This window comes from Olea europaea, chromosome 10 (genome assembly GCF_002742605.1).
Source record: "Olea europaea var. sylvestris chromosome 10, O_europaea_v1, whole genome shotgun sequence".
Lineage (NCBI taxonomy): Eukaryota > Viridiplantae > Streptophyta > Magnoliopsida > Lamiales > Oleaceae > Olea > Olea europaea.
In genome coordinates, this window is record NC_036246.1 from 29,133,098 (window position 1) to 29,147,503 (window position 14,406).

The following is a 14,406-nucleotide window of genomic DNA, read 5'->3' on the forward strand; positions in this document are numbered from 1 at the left end:
TTTTAATCTAATGATAATAAAATTAATTAAATAAGACTACAAATATAATACACTCCAGGACTCAGGATCAATTCATAAGAATATAAAAAAGGATAAACTATTAAACATAATATAAATTGTAAAATTTGGATAAAAATTAATTATTAAAAAAATTCATACAACAACATATATTAAAAAATGCATGTAGTATTTATAACCTGATTTTAATAGTCTTTAGAGAACAAATCTTCATTATAATGATCGATCACTTCAAAAGAGGAAAAATTTGAGTTCTTAAGAAATATTGAACTAAAAATACACTTAAAGAAAAGATCTTGATAATATTAAATCTATGATTTTTTTTGTAAAATATTTATAAAATTATTTAGATTTAAATATTGATTACCCATTAGATTTTGCAGTAAAAAGGAGAAGAATAAGCTTATGGAAAGTGAAACTTTGGCATGAGATAATTATAGGGTCTAGTACTCAAATATCTGGTTTATATTTTTGCAATAAACCAACAAATAGAGAAATTAGGGAGGATTGAATTCATCATTGGTTCTTAAGGAATTACCAAGAATCAGACCGAATTCGATCGATTCTCAATGCATGATCCCAATATCGATCAATTTAATAAAGAAACTGGGTCAAATAGGCCAGTTCTATTTGTTTTTTGGGGAAAAAAGTGCCTACCTTTACTCATAAATCATTAGTGTTAGAATTTGGGTGTGACCTTAATTCTTTGTTAAAGATAATTAGAAATTCTAATTAAAGTGCACATTAAGAAGAATTCTATTTGAAATTCTATTCAAATTTAATTGACAAATTATAGTTGAAGTTTTATTTGAAAGCCCTATTAGAAGTTGTAATTTATGTTGGACTTAAAGAAGGGAAAATTATGGAATAGAGGGTTTTCTTGCCACATTTTCGCTAGCCCGTGGTTAGCTAAAAGCAGAGAAGCTATTGTGTGCCAAAAGTAGAGAAGCTATAGCCTGCTTGGCGCTAGCCTACCACTTGAGCGCCAAGGCAACGCTAGCCTAGCAGTGTTTCCGGCCTAGGCCTTGTTTTCGCATTTTGACTAGTTTTCTAGCATTTTACTTCAATTATAACTATACTGTTAGAGTTTGGGTGTTCTCTATTTGTTTCCTATATGTATTTAGCTCTTCATTATGATTTAGATTGAAATGGAAATATTGTAAACACAAAACCTTTGTATTATTTCTCCACATATTATAATAAAATCCCCTTTTACTCTACAAATTACGTTGTTCTTGTGTCTTCGAGATCTTTACTCCATATTGTGGCTATAATCTATTATTTTCTCCAACAAATTGGTATTAAAGTAATATGATATTATCTTCGTTTCACAACAATTAGCAACACCGGAGAAAGAACACGTTCAAGAAAATGGCTTTGCCTTGTACAAAATCAACTCCAAAATATAAGCAATTGTTAAAAATGCACATGCTGCATTTCTTAATCCAATTTGGCTCCAAAACAACTAAAACTTTTCCGTGGAAATTAAATCGGACCAACTGACATCTTTTGTCTCAAGTCACGAATACGGTGTTAAGTTTGAATTTATGTGCTAAGTTTGTCCAATCTTAAAGCTTGGAAAAAGAAACGTGCCATCTTTTTCTTAGTTTTATTTAAATGACTAAATAATGTGGTATGCACTTGTGCTTTTAGAGAGCATAAAATCAAGCGCTAAAGAAAACAATTGGAAAAGGCTAAACAGCACAAAGTCCCTTATTTATTGGGCAAACTATAAAAAATTCCATAACTTTTGGAAATAGCACAAAACGTCCCTATCTGAAAAATCTAGTATGGAATAACTCATATCGTCCATTTTCTCAATAAATAACTATGAAATGATGAATTTTTACCAGTCCATTTAAATAAAACGAAAAGAAAAGATGAATAAATTAAAAAAACTAATTTTAACTACAATGCCAAATGTTTTTAAAAAGTACAAATGAACCCAAATAAATTAGGCATGATTCTTCTTCTTCTTTCCTAACCCACCCCGTACAACATACCATCCTTACACCCCAAAAACCATACATACCTTTATCTTTCTCTCTCTCCCACCACCACCATCGTTGCAATTAAATGTTACAACCACCATTACCATCTTTGCAATAACATAACAAAAGTACAAGAAATCATCGAAAAGATATGCTGCAATCAAAGATCATCCCTTTACCACTTTCTCATTCTTCTTCGTTCTCGCACCACCCAGCGTCGCCACCTTTTTATGGCTGCTTTCATTACGCTATACTTTGACTCAATTTGTTCAAGAATTGACTTAAAGGGGCACCACGGATGTAAGGCATCGGCTCAACGTAGTGAACATTCTCAAAGAGAGAGGCCTTCTGCAGTCCTTGACTAGCAATTCTCTTAAGTCCACCTATTCTGATCCTAGACTTTCTCCCCTCAGGGTGTACTATGGGTTCGATCCTTCTTAGGGGTGTCAACAAATCAGACTGAGCTGACTCGGGAGTCGAAGCTCGTGGCTTGTGCATGGTCCAGTAAAAAAAAAAAAAAAGGCTTGAGAAAGCCAAATCAAAATTTGGAGGTCTGACCGATGCTTTTGGCTCAGGCTTCACTGAGCTGAGCTGACTCACAAGCTTTTTATTTTTATTTTTTCAAAATTCATGAAATATTCATATAAAGAAGTCAGACAAGTTCTTTTTCTCGACTAAAATATAATTGGAAAATACTCATATAAATACAAGAATATATGAATTAGAGTACAATTTTTAGTTGTATAAATATCTTGATATTTACTTGTAGAATTAAAAATATTAGAATAGAAAATATCTTTTAAGTTTCAACATCACAAGATAACAAATAATATTATATAAAGTCGTATATAATAAAATTTAAAATTTATATCAATAAAATATAACGGGAATACTAATAAATATGATAATGAATTATAAATATATATAGTTGTGACATAATTATGCAAGTATATTTATATGTAAGTTATACTTTATTGATTTAAATCTTAAATTAAATATTAATAAAATAAAATAAATTGAAGATTGGTAATGAGTTGGGCTGAGCATGTGACATAGGCCATTTTCACGAGTCAGCCTTTGCGGTTTGACGAGCCATAGCAATCGGCCTAGGCTCAAGCAAAGTCTCGAAATTTGGGCTTGGTTCGAGCCTCAAGCCAAGCCAGCTCAAGCCTTTTTCGGGCTAAGCTGACGGGCTCATTTTCCGTCCCGTCCCTACTAATGTGAGTCTCCATTTGGTAAACTCCTTGGTATAATAGTCCTTTCTTGGTTCCTTCGATATGGTCATAAGGTTGTTGCTCTTGTAGGTGGTGCCACAGGTCACATAGGAGATCCCTTCGGCAAAAGCATTGAGCGGCTTGAGCTTGACCTTCTGGCATTGGACATGAATGTTTTTGGGATTTCGACTACTATTAGTTGGATTTATGGTTAGTATCATGGAGCTAAGTGTTTTGCTATTTTGAATAATCATGATTGCTGGAAGGATGTTAAGCTACTGGATTTTTCTTGATGCTGTAGGGAGATTTGCGAGGATGGATGCAGGTTAGTGGTGGGAAAGAAAGAGGATGACGGAGGTTGGTTTGGTTTTTGGGGTGGTGTGGGTATGGGATGGGATAGGATGCGATGGGGCATGGGGGTGGGTTAGGGAAGAAGAAGAAGAAGAACGATGCCTAATTTATTTGGTTTCATTTGTTCTTTTTAAAAACATTTGAGGACGTAGTTGCAATTAATTTTCTGCTTTTTTCTTCTTTTCTTTTTGTTTTATTTAAATTGAAAGATATATTCATCATTTTACAGTTTTTTATTGAGAAAATTGATGAGGAGATATTCCACCCTAAACATTTTAAGCATGGACGTTTTGTAATATTTCCAAATGATAGAGAGCTTTTTGACAATTTGCTCAATAGGTACGAGGGTTTTGTGCTATTTAGTCATTGAAAAACTAAGAAAAGTACAAGCATAGAAAATTTCTGTAGCCCACCATGCCCAACTTTAAGGACAACTCAACTCCTAATTCGTGCCAAAATTTAAGGATGCCTCGACCCCATATCCATATGATACCATAATATATTAAAGAAATTTAATTTCTCCAATTCGTACTCACCAAGGTTTGATTTGGTATTGATGTGATTTTACGAGAATTATTTGTATGTGTGCTGAAGAAAGAAACAATCATGAGAACAATCAAGTATTTAGTAAACTTTTATTTCAAAATATTATATATTTAAAATTAACATTTGAGCGTTTGATAAATAAAAGTAATTTAATGATATTTGTGTATATGTTTACTAAAATTTACAGTGACAGTAGTTATGTTCTTTTGTATTATTACTAGTTTTCCACCCGTGCAATGCACGACTTATGTTATTTTTTACGTAATATCAAGTTATTAACGTGTCAAAATATCTATTCAGTTCTCTCAATAAATCTACAAATTTGATTAATTGTTTAAAATGATAAATAGAATTGTAATCTTCATGTATGACACACTTTTGACATTAAAAAAAAAGTTTATTAGGAAATTTTCTAAATGACGTCAAAAATTTTATTAACTTATTTAAAAAATTAACTGATTGAGAGGAAAAAGTAACAATAAGAAAAAAATTCTAAAAACGATCGAATTTATTTTATATATAATTTTTTTCAGATGTTAAAATATCAAGATGAAAAATTAGTTGGCCTCAATTTTGTGTTGCTATAATTGAAATGTATTTTCTGGGGATAGGATAAATGTTCCCTTAATGCATGGATTAAAAACCCAGATTATTGGAGTTCATAATTTATATATCAAACATTATTTTAGTTTGGGTGGTTATTTTACATATAAATGACTTATTTGATGATAACTATATTCAATATAATTAAATCGTGGAGTTAATCGAATCTTTTTTTTTATTGTTCAATATCCAATCAATTTAATGATTTTTTATTTATTTACGTATAATATTATTTTATGAAAGATTCTGCGATTGAAAATAAAAGAGAGAAAAATGAGAAAAAAATTTAATAGAGCCAAACACAAGGTAAGCCACAGTATAATATTTTGTACTTAAATGGGGTTGAGATTTTTATTTAATCACCCAATTTTGATATATTTGAATTTAATCCTCCAAAATTTATATACATCTAAAATATTCAATATCGTCAAATAAATCACATCTGTTTGACTAAGTATTAAATTTTTTCAACATTGTGTTAAGTTTTACTTTGATTTATCACAACTACTTTTAAAAAATAAACAATATACATGAATTAATATATTCCGTGACACGTTATATAAGGGTAAAATAGATTTGTATAAAAAATATATCAATCATCAAAGAAAAAATGAAATTATATTGAGAAAATCATCGCGAAAAAATAATAAACATTAATAAAATAATTGATTTTTTTAAAGAAAAAAGGACGAGTTATACGCATTTTTTAACACACATGTTTGATGTATGTTTAACTATTTTCGATATTCATTTAAATCATTTGATATATCTATTATATAGTTCTAGAAATGAACTTCGAGAGAATATAGAAGATTTATAAAAATTTATTATAGATTTTTATTAAAAAAGAAAACTAAATAAATCACCTAGTGAAAAAAAAGGAAAAAAATTGACGCAAAAAAAATATCAATCACGCAACAAAAAAAAAATTGACAGTGAGTATCATCTAAAAAAAAAAAAAGAAAAAAAATGCCTGACTTAGCAACTCCGTACATCACGGAGCATCACCCAAGGATCCACAGAGCAAATTGCTCCTTGCTCCTGGATGCCAGGAGCAAAATTGTTTCGCGCATCATAAAGCAAATGCTCCGTGATGCGCGGAGTTGCTCTATTGGTTTTTTATTTTTTTGGTGTGTCAATTTTTTTTTTCACTAGGTGATTTATTTAGATTTTTTTTTTATAAAAATTCACCATAAATCTTCTATATTCTCTCGAAACTCATTTTGAGAACTATATCATAAATATATCGAATAATCTAAATGAATATCGAAAATAGTTAAACGTACATCAAATGTGTATGTTAAAAAATACGTATAACTCGTCTTTTTTCTTAAAAAAAATCAATTATTTTATTAATAATTATTATTTTTTCATGATAATAATTTTTGACGTCATTTAGAAAATTTCATAATAAACTCTTTTTTTTAATGCCAAAAGAGACATCATTTAAAAAATTAAGAATTTCGATAACAAGTTAACTTTATAAATTTATCGACAATTGTACGGTAGTCGAATGCATAAATCTTCTATATTCTTTCGAAACTCATTTCGAGAACCATGTCATAACACATTGAATAATTTAAATGAATATCGAAAATAATTAAACGTACATCAAAAGTGGGTGTTAAAAAATACGTATAACTCGTCTTTTTTCTTTAAAAAAAATCAATTATTTATTAATGTTTATTATTTTTTCGCGACAATTTTTATAAAAAAAAATATTATGTGGTATGACATCAACTAATTTTTTTTTTGACGTAAAAATTCAAATCAGGTAAAACAGCAGCACCGCACACGCGTAAGAAGATCATTAGTAGTGATTTAACATTTCATGAGTGAAATGTGATATTATGGAATATCCAAGAGTAAAATAGGGAAACACAAAATATGTTTAGAATGAATAGTACTCGTCACATTCCCTCTTTTAGTGTAGTAAGGAGTAGTGAGATATATATATATATATATAGTGAATTGTCAACAATCGTAGGTAGGAAAAAGTCCATATTATCCTTTTTGTTGTAAAGCTTCATAAATGAATATAGTAGGGATTTGTTGTTTGGAAATGAACAATCAAATTAAGGGTAAGATGGAAAAATAAAATGCATCCTGAATGAATAGTGCAGGATGATTCTCTCTTTTAAGAGAGTAGAGATTATCGTTAGTAATATTTTAATATTTATTTTTAATTTATAATAAAAAGTAATATTATCAATATTTTTATAAGATAAAGTATTTACTTTAATTATTTCGAATTTAAAAAATAATATATATTAAATTCCACTATTTATAAAATTAGTAAATTACAAAATAAAAGCAAAATCCATATAGTAGAAAAGTATTCACATAAATTATTTTGTCCATATTCGACTGCCTTGACTTCTCTAATTCTCCATTTTTATGTAATAAGTAAAATGTCAAATAGATTTGAATGATTTTTAACATGAACATCCAGCTCAAATGGGTGCCCTATTGCACCAAATTGCAACAAAATTTGGTGCAAACCTTCCTCCAACCTTTGCACTATTTTGGTTCATGTTGCACCAAATTGTAACAAAATTTGGTGCAAACCTTCCTCCAACCTTTGCACTATTTTGGTTCATGTTGCACCATATTTGGTGCAACATTGTTCATTGCACCAATGGCACAATGTCTATTTTGTCATTCTTTTTCATTTTTCAAAGATAATAGTTAAGAGTATTGATGTCATTTTCGTTCAGTAATAATAATAATAATAATAATAATAATAATAATAATAATAATAATAATAATAATATTATTATTATTATTATTATTATTAATTACATTAGTAAATTTTATTATTTTTAATAATATAATTAATAATAATTAAAGATTTTTTAATTTAGTAATTATTTTTGTAAATTTAACGTAATTTTTTTATAATAAATTAATAATATAATCAATTATTTTCGTCAATTTAACATAATATATACAACATGTGAATAATTTAGTAATCAATAATAATTCAATATATTTTGTTAATTTAATGAAGTTATGATTTAGTAATTTATATAGTTATAAAATAAATAAATAAAATTTTTAAATAAATACATTGTCAAAAATTGAAAAAATGAATAAAATAATAAAACACTGTTAATTTGGAGTAATGGTTGGAGATGAATTTTAGGAAGATGGCCTTAGAATGAAAGATTCTTCATTATTTCAATATTAATACACATACGACAAAAAAAAAAGAAAAAAAGAATTACATAATTAATTAGGATTGCAAATAATACTTTTTAATAGATAAGTGGAAAATTTAAAAGTAAAATCTAATAAGCTATCATTTGCTTCTTTTTAAAATTTGCGTCAGATAATATAAATTTACCAAATGTCTAAAACAAAATGTCTAAAACAACTTCTAATTCTTTGACAATTAGAAGTTGACGTCTAAAATCAATGCAAACAATGCCTAAATAAATATTGACAAACCTTTACACCTCTAGTTTTACTTGAGTGCTTAAAGAAAATCTGCACTTAATTTTGAAGAAGTTGATTTCAACTTTTAAAACAAGTAATCAAAATAAGACCTTTTTATAGTGATACTCTAGATAGGATTAAACTCTATCTAGTCACAACATTTTTTGTCCCTAGTTATAAATAAGAATAGTCTCCACATTGTCAAACATTAGATTTTTCTAAGTCCTATCTTAAGGAACTTGCTTTCACATAGTAATAATTATCAATATATATATATATATATATATATATATATACACACACACACACACATTACTTTAAAAGGTTTAAGATGAAATAAATTATCTATCTAATGTTACTTGGGACAAAGTATATATGCTATGTTATATTAAAAAGTTTAAGATGATTTTGCATATTTCTAACACTACAGAGATACATGCACTAGTTTTCTAAAACGATGTCTATCTATTTTATCAATGTCTATCCTTTGAATTTGACATGCACTTGAGTAATTATAAATGTAATTTATATTTTATATCTATATCACTTATTGTAAAGACAGTCAAGTCAAAATAAAATTTTTGTAACTACACATCTATTAAATTATGATATCCTTATAGTAATAAAATTAATTTGATCACATGATTTGTTTGAATTATCGCTTATAGAATTCCTACAAGATATATTTTGAATCAATTACCCATTAGTCATAACCATTTTCTCATTCCTAGGTGGCATTCTTGTAGAACTTGGTCAAAAGACTTCATAAAGAATGTTGAATTACCACGATTTACATTCTGGTGGGGAGGGGTTCATCTTGAGACTGAGTTAAGTTCTTTTTTGGATCAACCTTCGTAACAAGATCATTACCCCTCGTTTCAATTCGAATCTTCATTATTCAATCCTCGTGAGGGGCTTCACATGTTAAACGAGACGAGCTGCCTACTAGTCAATGATGAAATGCCACTTGAGAATTATGTACATCGGAAAATACATGTAGCAAAACTCATGAATGTTTGCCTTTTTTGTACATAGTCATTGTTTGATAGGGATAAAAATCAAATTTTCAATAGATTTTGACAAAAATTGGTGATATGCGTAGTTGAAAAGTTGTAAATCCCATAAAATATATAATAAAAATTAATTATTAACTTCGATTTAAATTAAAATCTGAATTTTAATTCTTTTAATTCGTACCAATCTAAAGTATAATAAAACACTACCCCACAACCTAAAACACATGAAAAAAATCTGAATTTTAATTCGTACCAATATGTGGCATAATAAAACACTACCCCACAACCTAAAACACATGAAACGCCCTTCCAGCAACAAATTGATTATTAGCCTATATTTGATCTCTTTGACCAAAAAAACTTGAAACGGTCTTTTGGTAGTTACGGGATGACGGGAATGCTGACAACAATAAGTCAATTTTATCCCTAAAATGCTCTATGACTTGTTCAATCAATTAGTTAACTAATCCAACATGGGATTAATAATGCATTAAAATCAGAATTCTTGTCTCAAAAGAAAGATTTGGTTAATGATTCACCATTGCTAATTTTGACCTCTACACCATGGAAAGCTGCCTATATATGTGTGTGTTTGTTATACACAACCATGCACTCATTCTTATATAGTTATAGACAGGATAGAAAGATGGTAGCAAAGGATAGCTATAGTTCCTTGAATGGACATGCAATGATGAGTGGAAGTGGCCGTGAAAGCTACACCAAAAACTCATCATACCAGGTAAAAATATGCCAGTCCGAAATCCATTCCGGGGAAATGTGTTTTGGAATTGTAATTTTTTGAAGATTGTATGGTTAAAAAGTAGGAAAAAGTTTTAGGTTTACGTGTAAAATTATTTTATTGGAGAACGTGTTATTGAAAATGAGTTTTGAAAAAAATGGAAAAAACAGTTATTTCCCTTGTACAAGGGGGTTTTTGTCGAGCAGTGTACAAGAGTTGCGCAACAGCACCTGATTGGCAGTTCTTCTTTCTTTTTTCCAACTTTCAATGAAAATTTGACAAATTCCTCGTGTATTAACCCCGGCAAAATCCTCCTATACATGTAGCTGCTCTTTGGAAAAAATGTCGATCAAATAGGGGCTATATATCTATAAATACGCACGTGTTTCAGTGTTTGTATATTTGCTCCTTCTAATGTGGGTTTGTGTTGTGTAGAGAGGTGTTATTGATGCTGCCAAGTTACATATTCAAAGTGCCATTGCTAAGAAGCTTCAACCAGAAAACTTTGCAACATTAGACGCATTTTCCATTGCTGATTTAGGTTGTTCAGTTGGACCTAACACTTTCTTTTCAGTGCAAAACATTCTTGAAGCTGTCAAACTCAAGTACAAAATCCATGAAAGCAATACCAGAATCCTATAATTTCAAGTTTTCTTCAATGACCATTCAATGAATGATTTCAACACCCTCTTCAAGTATCTCCGACCATATAGGGAATATTGTGCTTCAGGCGTTCCGGGATCGTTCTATTCCCGCTTGTTCCTACGAGCATCTCTCCACTTTGTGCACTCTTCGTATTCACTCCACTGGCTTTCTCAAGTGCCGAAAGAGGTTACAAATAGAAAGTCACTTGCTTGGAACAAGGGGAGGATTTACTACCTTCCTTCATGCTAGAGAAGAGATAACCAAGGCATACTTGTCTCAGCATGCCATGGATATGGCCAACTTTCTAAGCGCAAGAGCAGAAGAGGTAGTCCCCGGTGGAATAATGACAATCGTTGTCCCGGCTCGCCCAAATGGAACCCCTCATGATCAAGTCATTTTTAACATGATGTTTGATCTCTTGGGATCTTGTCTCATGGAACTCTCCAAAAATGTTAGATACATCCATATACCCACCAAACGATTATAGCCTCTATTTGTCTCCCTTTCCAATGAGTTTTTGAGGAAAAATGATTTTTGAATCAGTAATTTTCATGGAGAATGTGACGATAAAAAGTAGGAAAGAGTTTGATTTACAAGCAAAATATTTTTTTTATGTGAATATCTGGTTGAAAATGAATTTGAGAAAAAAGGAAACAAACAGGGGCTATGCCTTAGATCGCGTTCCTATATATTAAAAATTATAAATTCCATGCAGGGATTGATCGATGAAGAGAAAGTGGATTCATTTAACATACCGGCATACTGCACGCGTCCTCAAGAATTGGAAGCAGCCATACAGAAAAACGAATGTTTTACCATAGAAAGCATAGAGTTTGCCCTCAGCGATGGCACCGGACACTCACCATGGGCCCCGAGATGTATCTTTCAGCATAAGAGCCATTACTCAGGAATTAATAAAGGAACATTTTGGTGGTGAGATTATAGATGAACTTTTCGACCTGTTCACCAACAAGGTCGCGGAGGCACATCAAGTTATTGTTGAATATTTGTTCAAAATCAATGGAATGATAATGGACTAATTGTTGGGCTCAATTGTGGAATTGGTAAAATCAAAAGAAATTGAAAAATGAAAATTTTGATTTTTTGCCTATGCGAAGGCACAAACTTATTTTTGTGCGTACGCGAGATGTGTTTTGACAAAATCAGAATTAAATTTTGCTTCTACTATGTGTACGCACGGTTATACTATGCGTATGCATGGTGTTAAAAAATAGCCATTGGCTAATTTTTCAATTTGAAACTTGGGAGTCGTTTTGGATTAAAAGTTGCCACTTTTCATCTTGTTTTGGCACCATTTCGTGATGTATTGATTGAGGATTATAAATAGGTGATGAATGATCAATACAAACATTATTAGAATAATTGAAAACATCTTGAAATCCATATATCATTCCATATTGAATCAAACTATTGATTTACATTCATATTCAAGATCTTTTTTTGTGTTCTTAAAGTTTTGGAGGATTGCACTTGTGCTTTGGTGTTAAATCCTTTACAAGGCTTGACATAATCCTACAAACCGTTTGCCAAAACCCTTAAGCATCTCATTCAATCCCGAGAGGGGGCAAATATAGTTTGAGAATAACTATCCCGTGTTCAAGCCTCAAATTCGTTCTTGACGTATTTCGTGATTTCTATTCATTTTGTTTTTATAATTTTGTTGTTGTTTCTTCTCCAACCCCTTATTTTCTAACAATCTCAAACTAGATTCTGCGATGGAGAATGATACAACTATGGCAACCATCAAACTCATGAATCAAGATCTGGTTAGATTGGATCGTTTTGATGGGACTAACTTCATGCGGTGGCAATACAAGTTGAAATTCCTCCTAACAACGTTGAAAATTTTTTATATTCTTGATCCAGATTTGACGCCTTTGCCGAAACCAACGAATGGAGAATCCAAAGCAATCAAGATCGAGAGACAAAAACGTCAAGAAGATGAATTGATTTGTCGTGGCCACATCTTGAATGCATTACCGAATCGTTTATATGATCTATACACCAATACAACTTCGGCGAAAGAAATCTGGGAAGTATTGGAAAGTAAGTACAAGGCGGAAGAAGAAGGTGCAAAGCAATTTTTGATTTCTAAGTATTTTGATTTTAAATTCTTAGAAAATATCCCTCTTCTTCCCCAAGTGCATGATTTGCAAGTAATTGTCAACAAACTAAAGGCGGTGAAAATTGATATACCGGAGACCTTTCAAGTGGGGGCTATAATTGCCAAACTTCCCGGAACTTGGAAAGGAAGATTATTCTTTGAAACAATTGCAAAAACATCTTCGAATCGAAGAGGAGTCAAGAATACGTGATAAAACTGAAAATTCTCATATGGGCTCATCTAAAGCAAATGCTGTGGAAAAAATAGAATCGCCGGCAAAATCCAACAAAAGGAAGCCTTCTAGGAACTTTAACAAGTCCAAGAACAAGACAAAAGGAGGTTGTTTTGTGTGTGAAAAATCTGATCACTATGCCAAGGATTGTAGGCACCGAAAACAAAACCACTTCAAGGCCAAAATGAATTCCATCCAAGATGACAAAACTGTGACCATCATAAGTGAAGTAAATGCAATCAAAGGAAATGTTCCCGGGTGATGGTATGATACTTGTGCTACGACACATATATGATAAATCTTTGTTCAAAACTTATCAAGAAGTGAATGGAAAACAAGAGATTCAAATGGGTAATGAGATGCGGTCCAAGATGTTTGGAAAAGAAAGTGTAGACATTATCTTCACTTCCGGAAAAACCGTTACTCTAACTAATGTACTACATGTTCCGGATATGAATAGGAACCTAGTTAGTGGCAATCTCTTGGGAAAATCGGGCATCAAATGTGTTTATAAGTCCGACAAATTTGTACTATCCCTTAATGAAAAATTTGTTGGAAAATGCTATTCGTGTAAAGGAATGGTCAAATTATGTACCGTTGACAATGAAATGAATAAAAGTAATTTTGCTGATGTTGTGAATTTATTTTCATTATGGCATGCAAGATTATTTCATGCTGGCAGAAATACAATGAAACGCATGAAAAAATATGACTTGATCTCATATGATGAAAATGATGAAAATAAATGCAAAATATGTGTAGAATTTAAAATGATTAAAAAATCATATCAAAGTGTTAAGAGAACCTCTAGTATTTTAGAATTAATTCATACTGATATATGTAAACTTCATGGTATGTTAACTAGAGGTGGAAATAAATATTTCATAACTTTTATAGATGACTTTTTTAGATAGACAAATGTTTATTTGATAAAACATAAAAGTGAAGCCTTTGACACGTTTAAGATATACAAGAATGTGGTTGAAAATTATCTAGGAAAGAAAATTAAAATTTTAAGAAGTGATAGAGGTGGTGAATACTTTTCCAATGATTTTAATTTGTGTTGTGAACGACGTGGAATTATTCATCAATATTTTGCACCTAGGACACCCGAAAGAAAAAATAGAACATTTGTAGAAATGATAAATGTCATGCTTATTCATGCTAAGTTGTCATTTAACTTGTGGGGTGAAACTTTATTAAGTGCATGTAGAATATTTAATAGGATTCTTTCAAATTATACTAAGGTTTCTCCTTATGAATTGTGGAAAGGAAGAAAATTGAATATTGGATACTTCAAAGTGTGGGGGTCTCTTGCCTATTGTAAGAACATGAATCCGAACAGGACCAAATTGGGTCAAAGAGACATTAAATGTGCCTTTTTTGGATATGCAAACAATAGCAAATTTTATAGATAATAAATTTGGAGTCCAATGTGATTATCGAATCCAACGATGTGAAGTTCTTTGAGGATTCGTTATTTTCGGA

At 30.6% G+C, this 14,406-nt stretch overlaps 1 protein-coding gene across 2 annotated transcripts; it reads left to right on the top strand.

Moving 5' to 3' along the window:
• The first annotated feature begins 9,811 nt into the window (after positions 1-9,811).
• LOC111402716 (farnesoic acid carboxyl-O-methyltransferase-like) lies at positions 9,812-11,864 on the top strand. Of its 2 annotated transcripts, XM_023031061.1 has the most exons (3): positions 9,812-9,916; positions 10,352-11,012; positions 11,277-11,864. In XM_023031061.1, exons 2-3 carry the CDS (start codon positions 10,590-10,592, stop codon positions 11,496-11,498), a joined length of 645 nt encoding a protein of 214 aa, XP_022886829.1. In that variant the 5' UTR covers positions 9,812-9,916; positions 10,352-10,589; the 3' UTR covers positions 11,499-11,864. The 2 variants fall into 2 exon arrangements, with proteins under 2 accessions (XP_022886829.1, XP_022886830.1); XM_023031062.1 differs by having other exon boundaries at positions 9,812-11,012.
• The last annotated feature ends 2,542 nt before the right edge of the window (positions 11,865-14,406 follow it).